Source organism: Triticum urartu, chromosome 3, assembly GCF_003073215.2.
Source record: "Triticum urartu cultivar G1812 chromosome 3, Tu2.1, whole genome shotgun sequence".
Taxonomy (NCBI): Eukaryota; Viridiplantae; Streptophyta; class Magnoliopsida; order Poales; family Poaceae; genus Triticum; species Triticum urartu.
In genome coordinates, this window is record NC_053024.1 from 720669389 (window position 1) to 720686669 (window position 17281).

Consider the following 17281-nt stretch of genomic DNA (forward strand, 5'->3'; position numbering starts at 1 on the left):
TTTTATACAGGATCAATTTTTTGGAAATTATTTTAATAAACTTTCTAAAGTTTTCTTATACATTTGTAACAATTTTTTATACACGATTCACTTTTTTGAAATTGTTGTTTAACATGTTTTCAATTTTTTGCGTTTGATGAGAATTTTTTTCATACAGTATACATTTTTGGGTATACATCAGGACATTTTTCTATAGACATTGAACATTTCTGAAATATATAACTAGCATTTTTTGATAGAAGCTCAACCTTTGTAAAACAATATTTTTTTTATGTTCAATTTTTTGATAAATGTCAACATTTCCGGTATACATAAGGAACTTTTCTGTAAATGTTTAACATAATTGAAATAGATGATAATTTTTTGAAAAAACATATATTTTTTGATATCTAATTTTTCCATACACATTATATATTTGCTGTATACATGAGGAAAAAAATTATATACATGTTTAACATTTTCAAAATAAAGTATCAACCTTTCTAAAAAGTTAACCAGTTCACTATTAATAATGTATACAGGTTATTGAAAAAGTGGACATCCAAAATTTTGGAAAATGTTAATGGTCAACTGGTTAACGCTTCTCATAACGAGTTGACCATTAATTATGTATAAATGTTATTGGAAAAAGCAGGCAACCAAAATTTTGGAAAATGCTAATGTATGATGAGGTTTTCTTGTTGGTGGATGTAGAAGTGATTTTGAGGATCCCGATTTGTACCGAGAAAGTAGATGATTTTTGCACTTGGATTGCATACCGGAGGGGCTGTTTTTCAGTACGTTGGCATACCGTCTCCTTGTCAGAACAAAATGCAGCAGAGAAGGCTGAAATGGATGAAGGTACTGGTCATTCGGATTAGATGGGTGAAGCAAAAGACCAGACATCACTATGGAACATCAAGGATTCTACAGAGTGTTAAACAATAAATACCATTAAGTGACAGTTAATTAATCTTTTTAAACCTCTCTCCCTCTCTCTCTCCGTCCCTCCCTGCTTACAAATTGCACACACCAGTAACCCATAGAGTGGTCACTACAAAACAGGGGAAATATCTGGTGCACCGGTGCTTGTGGTGCTACCGGTGCACCGAACTCAAGTCGCAAATTTTAAATGTTTGGAAATTTCAAAAAAAAATGTAGCACATTGACACAACATTAATGTAGATTGTCACAAAATTTCAAGTCGAAAATCGAAACACAACTCCTAAAACAAAAATGGCAAATTCAACACTAAATAGTACATAACGTAAGTTGGGCTTTAGATTTGGCCCATTATCACACGGATGTCAATTTTGTCATTTTTGTATCTCAAAAAATATTTCAAATTTTGATACAAAATTTTGTGATGACGCACATTGATGTTATGTCAATGTGCTCAATTTTTTTCAGATTTTAAAAAATGTTGTACGGCATCCGGTGCACCGGTAGCACCACAAGTGTTGGTGCACCGGATACGTTCCCCTACAAAACATGGGTTGATAGGTATTTAGATATTGTAGTTACCACATTGGGGTATTTTTGCAAAATTGCTACTATATTCCAACATACCAATAAGAAGGCCATAACTTATGAAGGGAGAGAAAACACTAGTATATTAAGTAAAGGGTTCAAGCAGGGACAATTGCCTAAAATTTTTTGGGTCAGTCCATTTTTTTCTCCATGCAGTAGAATTGCAAAATCAACTAACAACAAATTTTGTCAACCTTTTCCTAGAGGACCATTTTGCCCTTTGCAAAAATAGAAGCCCAACAGGTACTTGGTCTTGATCTGAAACAAAGCAAAAATTGACCAAATACCTTGGAAGACACAAGACAAAGACAAAAAAAATGAAGAAAAATAAGTTAAACACAAAAATAAAGCTTTCTAATGACGAATGAATTTTTGGCATTGGTATTACCCTTTTAAAACAAACGAAATGAAAGCAATTAAAACAAATAATGACCAAATTTGCACACAATTTACACAAAAATAGGAGTTTTCATAATGTGTAAGAATAAACATATAGTAGTGCATTTTTCTCAAATAAGAAGTTTTCAGAAAAGGAATGAATTAGTGGCGTTTAACCTTAAATAAGAAATTAAATTAATGATGTTTTCAGAACTAAACAATAAAGTAAAATAATGATATAGACCTTCAAGAAGAAAGTAAAATGTAACAAAACTAAACATCAAAATAATAAAGTTTTCTAAAAATAATAATTAGTGGCATTGGTATTACCTATTAAGGAGAATAAAAAAGGCACACAACTCGATTAAGAAGAATAAAAAGGCACACAAGTTTGCGCTAAAAATGCACATTTTTTAATATGGAAATAAGCCTATAATTGTGCAATTTTCGCATTCGTGGCGTATGTAGTCCTGAGCTCAAATGCTCCCTAATGAACAGTAAAATCTAAAAAAGTAAAAAGAATTCAAAACATTCTGATTATTTTTGGTGCAAACTTCAACAAATGTTTGCTGTGCTTGCAAAAACTTATCATAAAATGACATTTCTGGAAGTCGTGGTAAAAAAACTAAAATCGATGTTCCAAAATCGGTATATACGAAAGCATTTTTGGAGTGCTGATTTTGTTTTTTTTTCATGATTTCCATGAATTGTTTCGGGATGAAATTTGAAAAGCACTGAGAGCATTTGTCAAAGTTTGCACCCAAAAATATCAGATTTTTTATTTTCTTTGGAGTTTTGAATTTTCACAATCTAGTACTCCCACCTTTCCGTAATGTTAGGCGTATTAGTTTCTGCACGAAAATTAGCGCAGGTTTTTTTGAGCGATCCAATCTTTTTGATATTTTTGATTTTTTAAAATACAAGAGTAAGCATATAATAGTGGAATTTTAGCAAAAAAACTTTTCTAAAAAAGAATAGATTACTAACATCGGTATTACCCTTAAAGGGGAAAGAAAATTGAAACTAAAATAAAATTGAAGTTTCAATCCATCTATCCTAACCCTTTAATAAGAAATAAAATGAAATCAGAACTAAAAAAAAATCTTGCACACAACTTTGCACTGAAATTAAACTTTTTGTAATATGCAAAGAATAAGCGTATAATAATGAAAATTTTGCACCTCACTATAACCTAGATACTAATTGTGCGGTACTTGTGTGTATACATTTACACTCACCCAACATCCTAAAAATACCCATAAAAAGAAAAATCGACTAAAAAAACAAGCAATAGGTAACAAGCTTCAACAGTCAGAACAGTCGTCCTACCTAAATTTTAAAAACTGGCAGCTTACATATAGCTAAAGTGTTTTTTTTGCGGGAAAACTTTCGATCTATTTATCAACTAGAAGTAAAGTTTTTTGCGGGAAAACTTTCGATCTATTTCAAGGTAGTACAAAGAACACTAGAAGTAAAGTTTACATCTAGGTCCGTAGACCACCTAGCGATGACTACAAGCACTAAAGCGAGCCGAAGGCGCTAGTGTCATCGCCCTCCTTAGTCGGAGCCAGACAAACAATGTTCTAGTAAACAGTCGGGAAGTCGTCCAGCTAAGGCCATATATAGGACCTGCACACCAGAACAACAACCGCCGCCGATGAAGATAAGTGTAGATTGGAATGATCAAACCTATAGACACGCAGACGTAGACGAACGAAAATCAGATCCAGGTGGATCCACCGAAGACAAACGCCGACCCAATCCCGCGAGATCCATCGGAGACACGTCTCCACACGCCTTCCGACAACAATTAAAGCATCACCGAGACTGGAGCAAGGCGGGAGAACCTTATTCCATCTTCAAGAAGTCGCCACCGCCTCATCAGCTTTAGTATGACACAAACTCTAAAAAAACTCAGACAAACACCTAAAAACGAAGCTCTCCTGTTCAGCAAAGGCTGAGATCCTCCATGCCTCCATGGCCCAAAGTCCATAGGAGACGAGGCGGATCGACGACGTTGTGGCGAGTGGCAGGAAACCCTAGAAGAGAGTTCACGCTACAACAGGATATAGCTAAAGTGCTACATAAATTATCGAAAACTCACAGGAGTGCCCGTCCTCGCCTGGTCATGATATCATACACCATGAGACATCATCGAGATTTGCTAAAGGGACGCTGCCATAAATTCCCCAGCTGGCCCACCTAGCACAGTAACGTTCGTTCCATGGTAACAGCAGTTTCACGGTAAGCTCCGTCTTCTACCCGTAGTCCAGGTCATAAGTTGCCGAGAGCCCAGTCACTACCCTTTCACGAGGCATCCAAGACAACAGTGTAGTACTACTGCTTATATACCCACCATTATTTTCTCAAAAAAGAAAACGAAGACGAGCTCCAGCAGGAAAAACTAAAGTTTCAGTCTATCTGTCGATACACCAGATAAAGGCATGGCTAGTTGGGAGAGTCATCTAGTGCACATCTGAAACGCACTTTCGTTTGAATTGCTGCAACACTTCATGAATCATCAGCCGACCCTCCGTTCATTTCAATTTTAAACAGCAACTTGTCCTCACCCACTATATGTTTAAATTTCATTTCGTTTCATGATACTTTACCCAACACATCAACAACTGAAATCTAGTCTATTCTAACACATTGTCACATTGCATAAATTCCCACATGCAGATTAAATTCATGTAGACATAAGAGCATGATTGGTCGAATATCCATAGACGTGGACAAACTCGCCCGATCATGGAATCATGAGGCGTCGCTTCGCTTGGGACCGAAGAGGCAACATTAGTACGACACAGAGCGACGGGCGTCCATGCATCAGATGAGACACTATTTTTGGTTTTGTATATCGATACGTGCAAGGTACGTGTCCAAGGTGTGAACTGATAGTAACATCGAGCGGCCTTTTTTTCAATTCATGTACTTTTTTAAGTTCACATAATTTTTTCAGAATTGCATACTTTCTTCAAGTTTGGACAATTTTACAAATCCGCGTACTTTCTTCAAATCCATGAACTATTTCTAAATCCACTTAATTTTTTCAAGTTCAGGTATTTTTTTAAAATTCACGTACTTTTCTAAAGTTCATCTAATTTTTCAAACCCATGTTTTTTTTCCAAATTAGTATACTTTCTCAGATCCGCATACCTTTTTTAAGTTCAGATTTTTAAAAACAATTCATGATTTTTCCAAATAAAGTACGTGAATTTGAAAAAAGTATGTGAACTTGAAAACAGTACATGGATTTGAAAAGTTCACGAATTTTTAAAAATTTAATGCATTTGAAAAAAGATATGTGATTCTTTAAAAAAATACTCGGACTTGGAAAAGATACATGGATTTGAAAAGTACAGGGATTTCAGAAAAAAAACATGGATTTGAAGAAAAAACTACGCGAACTTGGAAAGTTTGCGAAAACTTGGAAAATTAAGCGGATTTGAAAAATGTATGCGAATTTTAGAACATTCACGAATTTGAAAATAATAGATGAATTGGAGTCAGCGCAATCAAAACCGGGGTGAAAGTTGTCCAGTTTCAATAGCTGAGGGTGCAAGTTGTCCGGTTTCGAAATTGCGGGATCAAATTTAGAATCCCCACAAAAAAAATTAGAATCCAACAAAAGTTGGGGAACGAAAATTATAATAAATAGTATTTCTTGCAATATATATATATATATATATATATATGGATGCTGCGTATCCTTCCCTGTGTTGCACACCCACACTTAATACATGTGCCCACGTGTGATTGTTCCATTGGTGCAGCTAACAGGAGCAAGCGAGCTCGTGTGCTCTATTGCCACTCTCATAAATTATGTCTTTTTTTCGTCTTTGACTTGGGCCGATTTGCCACTACTAAATTAGCAAGGAGGTCGCCGGAGCTCACTTTTAGGTCGCCCGAGTTTGTCCTCTTGCTCGCCTTCGTTACGGAGGTTAAACTTATACACACCTATACATTGAACTCTGTACAGGCTCTTCAATTACTAATTACAGGATGTATGACCTGAATGTATACGCAGTTGCGATATGGATGGATGCAAACTTGTCTGCGTCAATGGGGAAAAAACACCTGGTACGGCCTAGGAATAGCGCGTGTGGCAGCCGGTGTTGTCGAGATATTCCAACAGCTTGTGTGGGCTCAACGTTTGTCGATCAAACCATCACCATTCCTCTTGTCTTACCTAGATGACGCAGCCCTCTCGGTTGCTGTTTCTCTGCCGTCCAAACACCAGACGACGGTCACACCAAACACAACCAGACAGCAAGAAAAGAAAAGAAATTACATCCACCTGCTATTCCAGCTCGCGGGCCGGCCAAATGGCCAAAACTGCACACACGCAGAAAAGTTGTCCCTTGACCCGGCTCTGCCTTGGAGGCTCCTCCACCCTCACGAGCCCTCTACTTAACCACCCTTCGTCGAGCTTGCGCTACGCAGAGACTGTTTTGGCAGTAGTAGCACACCTCTGTTGCCGTGACACTAATCGGCTTGTTGCCGTGCCGGCGACGTCCGTGCCAAGTGAGTAAGTGACAGGGAAGCCATGCCGGTCAAGAGCGGCGCCAGCTTCCGGCTCACGGCGCTGCCGATGATTGTCGTGGCGCAGCTGCTCGCCGCTGCCGTCTTCACGCTCACCCTCGTATGGGTGCTGCACTTCAGGGAGGGCGTCACCTGGGAGATGGGCTCTATCGCTCAGCTGGTTTACACGGTAAAACTCAGAACTCTGCTCAACTCTCGAGGGGATATGTTTGGCCGAGATATGCACAACTCTGCCGATCTGGACCTAAGTGAGGCTGATAGTCCAAGAGAAAATCCTATTTTCTGAACACACCAGATAGGGACTAAATTCCACTTTGGTTTAGCTTCTTGTTGGCGGGTTTAGCTAAAAAAGTGGCATACAATATTTTTTTTTTGCGAATAGTGTTTTTACTAGAGATTTGTTCGTAAGGTTTTTAATGCACTTAGCAACTCATCTAAGAACCAATGCATTGGAAAAGTCATAATGATGCTTTGTCTATTTTATTTTGATAGGCTCACCCCCTCTTCATGGTAATCGGCCTTGTCATTTGCACCGGAGAAGGTAAACTCATTCAATCTGGAGGATATTCACAGGAAAAATTGTAGGAATGAGGATTTAAAAGGAAAGGTCCATGCAGATGCATTCAGTTTGTAGGAAACAAGCACAATATTTTCTCGGTGATGCTGTTCGTTTCTTACGTTTTTAGAGGAAACTACATTTTTTTCCAACCGGGTCAACCCTCTTTCCATTACTTGCTTAATTGAAATATAATGTTTGTTACACCAACCAACAAAGAGGGCGAGGGGGGGAGGGGGGAGGGGGGATTCCTTTTGAAGATCATATAGGCGGGGGTTGAGCAATAGAGAGAGACAGTCGCGGGAAATTCATCGGGGCATCTACAGCTTATCTCATGCAAATCCCGGATGTCGTCTCGACGGAAGCTGCAGCCCTGTTAGAAGGCCTAAAGTTTCTCCAAAGCCTAGGATGCAACAATGTGATGCTGAGAATGGATAATATTGTGGTGGTTGATGCCCTACGGATGAATGAAGGTCATGCTATGGTGGCAGCCCCAGTTTTAGAAGAATGTAGATTCTTGCTTCGTGAGTTCGAGAAGGTAACTATTGAGAATTGTAATCAAGATTCAAATGTAGTTGCTCATGAGCTAACTAGTTGGGGAAGTACGAATTTTCCCTCTGTGTGGGTAGGTGCACCCCCTGAGTTTATTGTTAAATTCCTAGCAAACGATGTAAGTGTGATTGATTAATAAAGCTAGCCGTGAAGGCCTTCCCGTCAAAAAAAGAGGGCGAGGGGGGTGGGGGGGGGGGGGGGGGGGGGGGGGGGGGGGCTGGAGCATTAACAAGAAATCCATTGAACGTGTTCGATATCGAAATAGTTCTTTTGATATCGGAACACCTTCCACAAGATGAAACCTGTTAACACTAAACATCAGCTCAACATAGCTCAAAAGACTAGCCTACTAATTAAACAGGCAAACTAGAAAGTTAATTGTAAAAGAGACATCTAGATAGAACCACAAAAACTGCCTATTATCTAACTCGCAACTCGGATATTAAAGGGAACTGCATATTGATTCAAATATCTTTCTCTTTATCTTAAAAAAATAATCAAATATCATTTTTGTGTAGAAATAAGTCGAGGCAATTCCTCATTTCGGCAACTGCATCATTCTATTATATTCATGTACTGTTCAATCATATGATGTTTTGTTTCCTCCAAACTAAAAAGGCTCACCAAGATAGCTTGCATTGGACGATTGATGTGCAGCGGTGATGGCGTACAGGATCGTGCTGGGCCCGCGTGCGGCAAGGAAGGCGGTGCACCTTTTGCTGCATCTGCTTTCCCTGGGCTTCGCAGCCGTCGGGTTGTACGCTGCCGTCAAGTTCCACCGCGACGCCGGCCTCCCTGACATCCACTCCTTGCATTCCTGGCTGGGAATAGCCACCATCGGCCTCTATGCCCTTCAGGTATGCCAATCAATTGCATCTTGTCATTCCTTTAAATTTCAAACAACATAAACAAGTCATTTCAGTATATCACAGTTCAAAAATACTTGCTTAGTTCATGGACGTGTCGATCGTGGTTGGTTGTGCAGTGGCTGGTGGCTTTCGTGTACTTTGTGTTCCCTGGGGCTATGATGACCATGAGGGCAGACTACGCGCCGTGGCACATCTTCTTCGGCATCGTCATCTTCCTCATGGCCGTCTGCACCGCTGAGACCGGCCTCGCCAAGTACATCTTCCCCGGCAACGACTATCCAAGCGAGGCGTTCGTCATCAACTTCCTTGGGATCTCCATCTTCGTGTTTGGTGTTACCGTTGTCCTAGCCGTCATCCTTCCGTCAAGATACTAGCTTACTGCAGCTTGCGGAGTATGGTGCAGCCTAGGCATCTGTCAGGTGGAGAAGAAAAAGAATTGCTGACTTAATTATTCATCGGTGGATCTCACTTAATGAGCAAATGTAAAGCGTCCAATCAGAAAACTTTCACATGTTTTTACATGTCTAGTATGGTTGGTGTCTCGTGGTAGTAGTAGCTGCAGTAGTAGTATAAGAACCACACGTCATTTATATAGTCCATCAAAATGCAGATCCAGCGTATTTATTGCATCACTCTGCCCGTAGGCTGGTTCAAATAATAGTGGAAGTCCCAAAAGTACTCTATGCAAGGAGTCATACCAACACCACAGGCTAGTTGGGTGGAGGTCGTTGGTTCTACTCTGTGCTCGACGTCTTCATCGTAGTTTTCTGCACATAACAGGTTGCAGATTAGTATATGAATGTACTCACAAGTTACACCGAAAGGTTAACAGTAATGCGAGTACATTCAAAAGGATCAGTCAAGAAAAAGGCTCTACGGGTTTATTTCCTTAAAGCTCATTTTGCCTCTAAAGTATTGCCATAGGTTTCTAAAAATATCTTCGGCAACCTACTTTGAAAGTACAATAGATATATTGTGTTAGAGTAGAACACAAGGATGTGTCCACACGTCATTAACTATGTCCCAAAATTCCACTTATGAACCGATGTGCGCACAACCATAATGGTTTTGTGAAACCTTTTGAAATCAGATAATATATCCCACATTTGCTTGAGATCTCAGCCAACCTAATTACATGCGGAGAGTGGCAGGACAAATCGATTTTTTAGAAAAGGAGGACAAATCGATTTGGTTGACACTCTGCAAAAAGGTTGTACAAATTCACCACAAAACATGAGCAGTCCTTTATGTTGCTACACTCAAGTATACAACGAGAGCCTTTGGTCCCTGAGTTTAGACCCTATGGCAACGAGTGAGCCTTGCCAACTTGGTTAGGAGAGAGAATGTACAATCCAGCCAATCGGGATCAAGTTCCTACATACGCGAGTTTGGGTTCTCTTTATTTAAAAAACGAGTTTGGGTCCTTTAATTTATTGATTTCCTTTCAAAGCCCTGGCTGTACAAAAGCAAGAGTTTCCATTACATGACTAGAAGCTCCTAGGAATAATAAAATATGTCTGATCTTTTTAATCCTCGGCAATGGTCCCCGACTATCCTAAGTCATACACTTAGTTTTCTACCACCGATCACCGAATCCCAACCTGAAGTAGCCGGACTCGAGATGGAGTCGTACAAATCCTGATATGGGCACGGGGAATGTGGTCAAGTGGAACCTATCGGTGTATGGACTTTTGCACTTGCTGGTCGAGGAATGGCCTTTAACGCGTACCCAAGGGGCTGGAAGAGCACGGTCGGATATTTTCTTCGCCCTCTCCATGGACAAGCTGCATTGAGTGCTCCATGTTTGCTAATGAGCAAGGTTGGAGTCTTCTTGGTGACTTGTAAACGGAATTTGTGGAGGTCCAAAGCTAAGCTGATCCGCCTAGTACCCACCTCTGTTGGCGGATTGCGAAGGTTGGCATATCATTTAGGATCAGAGGCATGTAGGAGAATGTCATGCCTCGCGTAGGCCATGATTGTAGGGTATACAATAAAAAACGAAAGACCAGAGTTAGTGATGGGTTAGTCGCCGCCACAATTATAGCAGAGCACTGATGTATTTGGTGGTGGCAAAGCGGAGCACAAATCATGTAAAGGAGTTGAGGAGGACATGGATGGGGGAGGTGCTTAATAATTTGATGCACATAAAGATCTATAAAGGACCAAGTAATCACACTAGCCACGACACCAAGATTGTTAATGAGGTCATCGACTCAGCTACATCCCTGGCGCATGACTACGAGAGCTTCTCTCCATGATACCACTACAATACCTCACACCGATCATCCGAGCACTTGTTGGCTTTCCTTGTTCACATGTGCTATTATGTTGCTATATACGTATGATACATCATGTCTCTACTCTACATTATATAGAAGGCCTAAGATAGAAGTGTTCTACTTGAACACGACCATGTACCTTGTCTACACACCATACAGTTTCAAGTCCAATTTTGACCTGCCTTCTATCCCATATTATATAGAAGGCCATTGCTTTTTGGTATAAGGTTTTCTCTAATTTAAAATGTCTATCTAATAAGTGTAAACTCAAAAAAAAAGAATAAGACGTATTAAATATCATCTCTCAAATGCATGAGTCACTTAGTTAGATATCTACATTCATGACAATTGGATGCTTGATTGATCAAATAGCTGGGTCATGAGATTTATAATCTATGTGATATCACATTTTGTACGTCAACTTTACTTCTGCATCATCTACTTTTGCATGGCGCAATGTTTGTTTCTAACTACCTAAATACTCGTGAGTTCCTGCCATCAAAGATGTGTCTAAGATTCTCGGGAGGAAACAGCACCGACTTGTTGGTGGGGTGGACGGGCCGAGCTTCATAGTCACCGACACTTCTTCTGTTCCAACACACAGATATGTATGCTAGTGCCGGCACATAGCATGCATATAGGAAGAATGCATGCATGCATATAGGAAGGTCCAACATAGTTCTTTTTTTCTTTGAGCGCACGTAGCTTTTTTGTAATACATGCATCATACAGGAGGATCCAACATAGCTTTGTTTTTCTTTTGCTTTGAGGACACACAGTTTTTCTCTTTGGAATTCATCGCACATAGCTTTGTTTTTACTCCCTCCTTCACCGGTAGACATGCAACAGACAACGGGATCCTCGGGTGGCAGGAGGGGGCGGAGGAGGGAAGAGAGGTGGCGGCAGATAGGGTTTGGGTCGCTCCCATGCCGCCCGAGAGGGGCAACGCGAGAGCCAACTCATTGTGACCCCCGAACCGGGAGGCTGGCTCTCATCAATTCGGTGGTCACTAGCACGGTGACCTTCTTTCTGACGATCTTTGCACCTTACAAGTGGTTCATAATTTTTTTTGACAAACTAAGAAGAAACTTTCTGTGGAATGCCGACGAGGAAGCTCATGGGGGCAAATGTTTGGTGAATTGGAAGCGAATCTGTGCACCCAAAGCAGTTGGAGGACTAGGCATCAAAAACCTCTCCGCCTTCAGCACGGCCCTGCGGCTGCGCTGGCCCTGATTTGAGTGGGACGATACAGATAGACCATGGAAGGGGGCTCCTACACCGTGTGACGCTGCTGATCAACAACTCTTTCAGTCATGCACAAAAATTATTGTTGGAAATGAAGCGAGGACCACTTTTTGGACTGATCGTTGGCTGGATGGAGTGGCACCTATGGAATTGGCACCTGGCCTCTATAACATTGCGAGACACAAGATGATTTCAGTGGCTGATGCTATTCGCGAGGGTGGATGGATGAAGGGGCTGCAGCGCATGGCCTCGGCTGAACTGCTGCAGGCATTTGTTTCTCTTTGGCATAAAGTTCAGCAATTCCGCATAAATGGGGAGGAGGATAAGATCATTTGGAACATCTCGGCCAATGGGAACTACTCGGCCAAGTCTGCATATGAGCAGCAATTCATTGCGCGTATTCCAATGCCGCGCTTATTAAGAGTGTGGTAGGTTAAGGCCGAATCTAAGGTCCAATTCTTCATCTGGACCCTTATCCAGAACCGCCTCTGGACGGCCGATCGCTTGCAGCGTAGAGGATGGGAGCATCAGGCCCCTTGTTGCGCCTGCGACCAGGTCCTTGAATCGGCTAACCACATCATCCCGGGTTGTCCATTTGCGAAGGAGGTTTGGCACCTGATGGCCAATCAGTTCAGTAATGCTGCGACGACTGCGCTCCAATCCTCCTCTATCAACACATGGTGGGATAAGATGTTCAAACTAAAGAAAAAAAAGATGTTTTGCTGGACGAGTGTACGGGGGCTGTATACGTGGCTTGGAACCTATGGAACGAGCACAACAGGCGGATCTTTCAGAATCAACGGCGCTCTGCTGCGGGGGTATGTTCTTTGATTAGGGATGAATTAGGCCTCCTGAAGGAGGCATGGGAGTAGTACCATATGTCTTCGCCAGGATGCATGTCGCATCTCTGGCTTAATGTTTTGTTTCCCCGGCTGATTCTTTAGTCCGTTGTACAGTTTTCCCTCTCTTAATGAAAAGGCAGAGCACCTGCCATTACGGTCAAAAAGTAAAAAATTGTGACCCCCGAGTGAATAGTTTTTTCACTTCATGGCAATGGTGGGCAATTTTCTCACTTAAACGTTACCTAACGGCTATAATTTTTTAATCTATTGAATAAACGATTGGATTTTTTATTTTAGTGGAATTTTCTATCCTATTTCTCTTTTTGATTTTTATAGTAGACTGAATGAAAGTTTGCATGAGTTGACAGAAGCATTGCTGCATGCAGCCACCGGCTCTCCGACGTTTCTCCTCTCATTAAGGATGATGCACTTGAATCCCATGGCATTGTACTATTCCGCTCCGGTTTCAAGGTCCCAAATATGAAGATCCCAACTCATCAGCCCGAGTTGTATGTTTCTACCACTGGTATGTTAATGTTGAGTCGTGAAAGTGTGAGAGGACATACCTGCTTACATTTCTGTATTGGAAAATTGCGACTAGTTGTGTAGGCATTTGAATTAAGTTGGGTTTTCCACTGAGCACAAAGCACATTTAAGAAAAGCTAACTATCCAACATATCATGTGTCTGTGTCATCTACTCATCTTTCAAACTTGGACTAAAATGTTGATCCCGCGCCTAAACTGTAAGGGAGGTCACGTCCAGCTACCTATTTTTTAGATAAAGGGGGTTCTTATTAACAAATAATGTAGCTCAAAGTGGATACAAATCATAACGAGTGTACACCTGGCATAATTGGAAAGGATGTTTGCACAATGATGTGTGACCTATGTGTGACCAGGTCCTGAAATCAGCGAGGGCTTGCTCTTTTGCCACGCAGATTTGGTTTGCCTTCTCCACCTAGAGCGTCTGCTGCCATCGCCCTGAGATCTTCTTCCATCACTGGATGTTGGAGAAAATCTTTTCATGCTGTAAAAAATCTTCAGTTCCAGAAGATGGTGTCAATGGAGACATATGTGGTTTCACATTTGTGGAAGAAGCCCTGCTGCAGGATTTTTGAGAACTCTTCGGCCTCCTTTGATGCGGCCAGGTTGATCACGAGTAATTAGCATGTGATTTCTTGTTTTCTAGCTGCTCTCAGGTCTCAGCTACACCTCGCCCCAGAGCTCTGCTTCCCCCCCCCCCCCCCCCCCCCCACCCAAAAAAAAACTGCTAGCTATACAGCTATGTCAAGATCATGTCACCTGCTAAAAGCAGGTGTAAATCACATGCGCGGGGCAAATATCAGTGGATCACATACTTACGTTAGATTTCACATTGCCAGTACAATGGGAGAGCACTCGTGTGTATATTTTCTTTCATCCCAGGAATACGAACTTTTCAACATTGTTATTCTTGTATCTTTACAGCAATGGAGAGAGGTTGGAGAGGCAAGAAAGCAGCACAAGAAATAGATCTTTGTCTTCACGAGTTTGCAAGTAATAGACGTTTGTCTTCACGGGCAAATGTTTCACTCTATAAAATACTTGAGAGTTTTCATCACATCCTTGACCACGTGTGGCTGTGAGATGTACTCGATGCAGTAGGCTTCCAGCTCCGTGCAACCGTGGCACCCAGCCAGCCTCAGTGTGGCCAGCGCATACTCCGGCGTGATCTTCTCGGCCAGTAGGTTCTCGCACAACCGCGCCATCCTCTCCAAACGGAACCGACATGCCACTGCCAGCAACTCTCCAGCCACGATCATCGTGGAATGCCGGACGGCAGGAGCAACTAGGTCTTCGACGCGAGGCAGCTTGTCAGTGTATATGAAGTGGAGCATGGCCTTGAAAACCACGGCTCTAATGCCATCAATTTTTACATGGTTGGTTGCCGACTCATGCACCGCCTCATGCAGTGCCGGCGACCGTGCAGCAACAACGAGCCCATGGGCGTGTATCTCGCTCTCCTCAACCAGGAACTTAACATCCCAGCCCTCGCCGCTCGAGATGCCATACCAGGTTGGACGGTGGCACGAGCACGGGTCCAGGGATGAAGGTGCCAATTGTGCTGCTAGTGGAGGAGTTCGTGGCAACCGCGACTTGGCATTGTATAGTGAAAGAGCCATCGTGTCCCACACAGTGTGAGTTTGCAGATGCGAATGTGATGAATTTTGGCCACCCATGGCCCCTGCATGCCTTGCCGGCAAATGTGTGTGTAAGATTACGGGGAGGAAACGGCGGCGACTTGTCCGTGGGGTGGACGGGCTTCATAGCCACCGAATCTTTCACCTTGATATCATCATCATTAATGGTGGGTCGAATAAATACGTCAATGTGCTCCGACGTGTCCTCTGTCTGTCCCGACGGGTACACATCTATGGTCCACTCATAACCGGCCACCTTGAAACTGCCAGATCGGATGTACTGACCGACACTGTGCGTCTCCCTCACCCAGCTCAAGCTTTGGATTGTGAACTCGTGTGTGCCGATCATCACCGCCGGTGGGGTATACCTCGACGCGCTCTTGGTTGCCTCTCTACTGCCGCTGCCACCACTAGTGCCCATGGAAGAAGAATTAGTTGGAGATCTAATGCGGGCCATTGTGCTCTTGGCTACTTTCTTGGTGATCTCGTGTATGAAAGATGGGCATGTCTTTTCGAGTTCTTTGTACTCCTCGGTGGCCTCCACAGCGTCGTACACGTCGGGGTCGGACGCCATGAACTCGATGCACGATGCCTCAAGCTGCTGGCAGCTCTGCCGGCCGTCCACCTGCGCCAACGTCGTCATGACATTACCGACGTCCATGCCCTCGGAGAGTATCTTCTCGCACATGATCCTCAGCCTCTCTAGGTCATAGAGATCCGCGGCCACGAGCAGGTCCTGCGCCATAGCCACACGGCATCTTCCTCTCCTGGGTGTAGGCTGCTCGTCGGTGTAGATGAAGTAGAGCATCGCCCTCAAGGTGGAGGCGCTCATGCCGTCCATTATGAAGCGGCGCGTGCTCCGCTCCTTCATGTCCCCGCATAAGAACTGGGCGCGGAATACCGGCGACCGCATGGCCATTACCAGCTTGTGCGCCTCGATCTCGGTACCATCCTCGAGGACGAATGTCACGTCTGGCTCCGGCGACTGCCTCTCCCTGAGAAGCCTGTGCAAGTCTTGAGAGATGCTGGGGGGCGGAGGAACGGAGACGAAGCAGTTCCTGGTGCTGGTGGCGGAGTTGTTCTCCTGCTGCTGGAGGAGGACCTCGACTGTGCAGTGTATGTTGAGGCAGTCAGCATCAGTGTCGACGTAGCGCGACTCATGGCGCCGGAACGCAACCGGGACGGCGAGCTCCCAGGCGACTGCGCCCGTGGACCAAGCGGGAAAGGTCCTGGGCTTGTCGCTACGCCACACGGCGGCCGGGAACTTGCCGGTGCCGCTGCGCTCGTCGATCCGGAGGCTGGCCATGGCGACGACGTCCTCGTCGGTCTCGTTCTTGGAGAGCTCCAGGGAGATGGACGCGACGCCGCATCGCCCGCTGCGATCTTGGAGGAGGCACACGAGGGCCCAGATGAAACCGCCGGCGTGGAAGCTGCCGGACCGGACGGATCCGACGAGCGCCTTCCGCGCCCTACTGTAGCCGGCGATGTCTAACTGGTGCGTGGCTTGCGCGAACGCAGACCTGTGCGTCGACCGCGTCTTCTGCGACGGCGCCGCCATGATCGATCGATCTGACCGTGACCTAGCTGCGCGGTGCAACAAGATCGATCCCTATATACACGATACAGACCTTTTATTTTGAGCCGTACGATAGAGAAATTGAATGGTTGGTTGGTGGGTTCCGCTCGATACATTGATGTCTGGTGGATAGCATGAAACATAGCTGGATTCTGCCTAAAACAAGTCCAAAAAAAGTCCAGATTTAGGTAGAAAAAAAATGCAAAAACTTCATGGTGTTTTGCTACAATGTTAGTTATATCTGGTGGATAGCATCAAGTTTTTGTGAATTTGATAGGGGAACAGAAAGTGCATGAATATAACAGTTGTTGTGAAATTGACATAGAAAATGCGCGAATCTAACAATCCCATTTATTTAGTGTGACCTAACTATTATAAATTGCACAAATTGTTCCAAAAGCGCTTTCCATGTCTGTTGTTGTATTATACAATGTTGTGCCACAAAGTTGTCAATTGAATTCAAAAAACAGAACGCGAGTCAGTTTTGAGAGATTGGAAGAAACCAAAGAGAGTCCTATTATGCTTTGCCGCGCGTCCATCGCCTGGTTTGGCGCGGCGCGCGGCGCTGGCTTCAGCAGCCGCGCTAAAAAGCAGCGTGGGCCGCTCCGGCTGCGCGCAAAAATGCAGCGTGCGCGACTCTCGCACAAACAACATATGCATTCCAAAACAGAAGTAAAAAGATCAAACACAAACAAAAATAAATCAAAATAAATAGTTCAATTTCGTTATTACAACTCAAACAAACAGTT

The 17281-nt window shown here is 43.4% G+C and overlaps 1 protein-coding gene and 1 pseudogene across 1 annotated transcript; one reads left to right on the forward strand and one right to left on the reverse strand.

The window, feature by feature from the left end:
* Nucleotides 1-6358: 6358 nt before the first annotated feature.
* Nucleotides 6359-8890, forward strand: LOC125549412 (probable ascorbate-specific transmembrane electron transporter 1). The gene is made up of 4 exons (XM_048712830.1): nucleotides 6359-6601; nucleotides 6925-6973; nucleotides 8198-8397; nucleotides 8526-8890. Exons 1-4 carry the CDS (start codon nucleotides 6437-6439, stop codon nucleotides 8781-8783), a joined length of 672 nt encoding a protein of 223 aa, XP_048568787.1. The 5' UTR covers nucleotides 6359-6436; the 3' UTR covers nucleotides 8784-8890.
* A 5454-nt stretch (nucleotides 8891-14344) lies between these two features.
* LOC125542192 lies at nucleotides 14345-16262 on the reverse strand (annotated as a pseudogene).
* Nucleotides 16263-17281: the final 1019 nt, after the last annotated feature.

Coding starts and splice junctions, on each gene's coding strand:
- LOC125549412 (XM_048712830.1), top strand. CDS start 6,437: ATGCCGGTCAAGAGCGGCGCCAGCTTCCGGCTCACGGCGCTGCCGATG. Junction 6,602..6,924: donor TCGCTCAGCTGGTTTACACG/GTAAAACTCAGA, acceptor TTATTTTGATAG/GCTCACCCCCTCTTCATGGT. Junction 8,398..8,525: donor TCGGCCTCTATGCCCTTCAG/GTATGCCAATCA, acceptor TTGGTTGTGCAG/TGGCTGGTGGCTTTCGTGTA.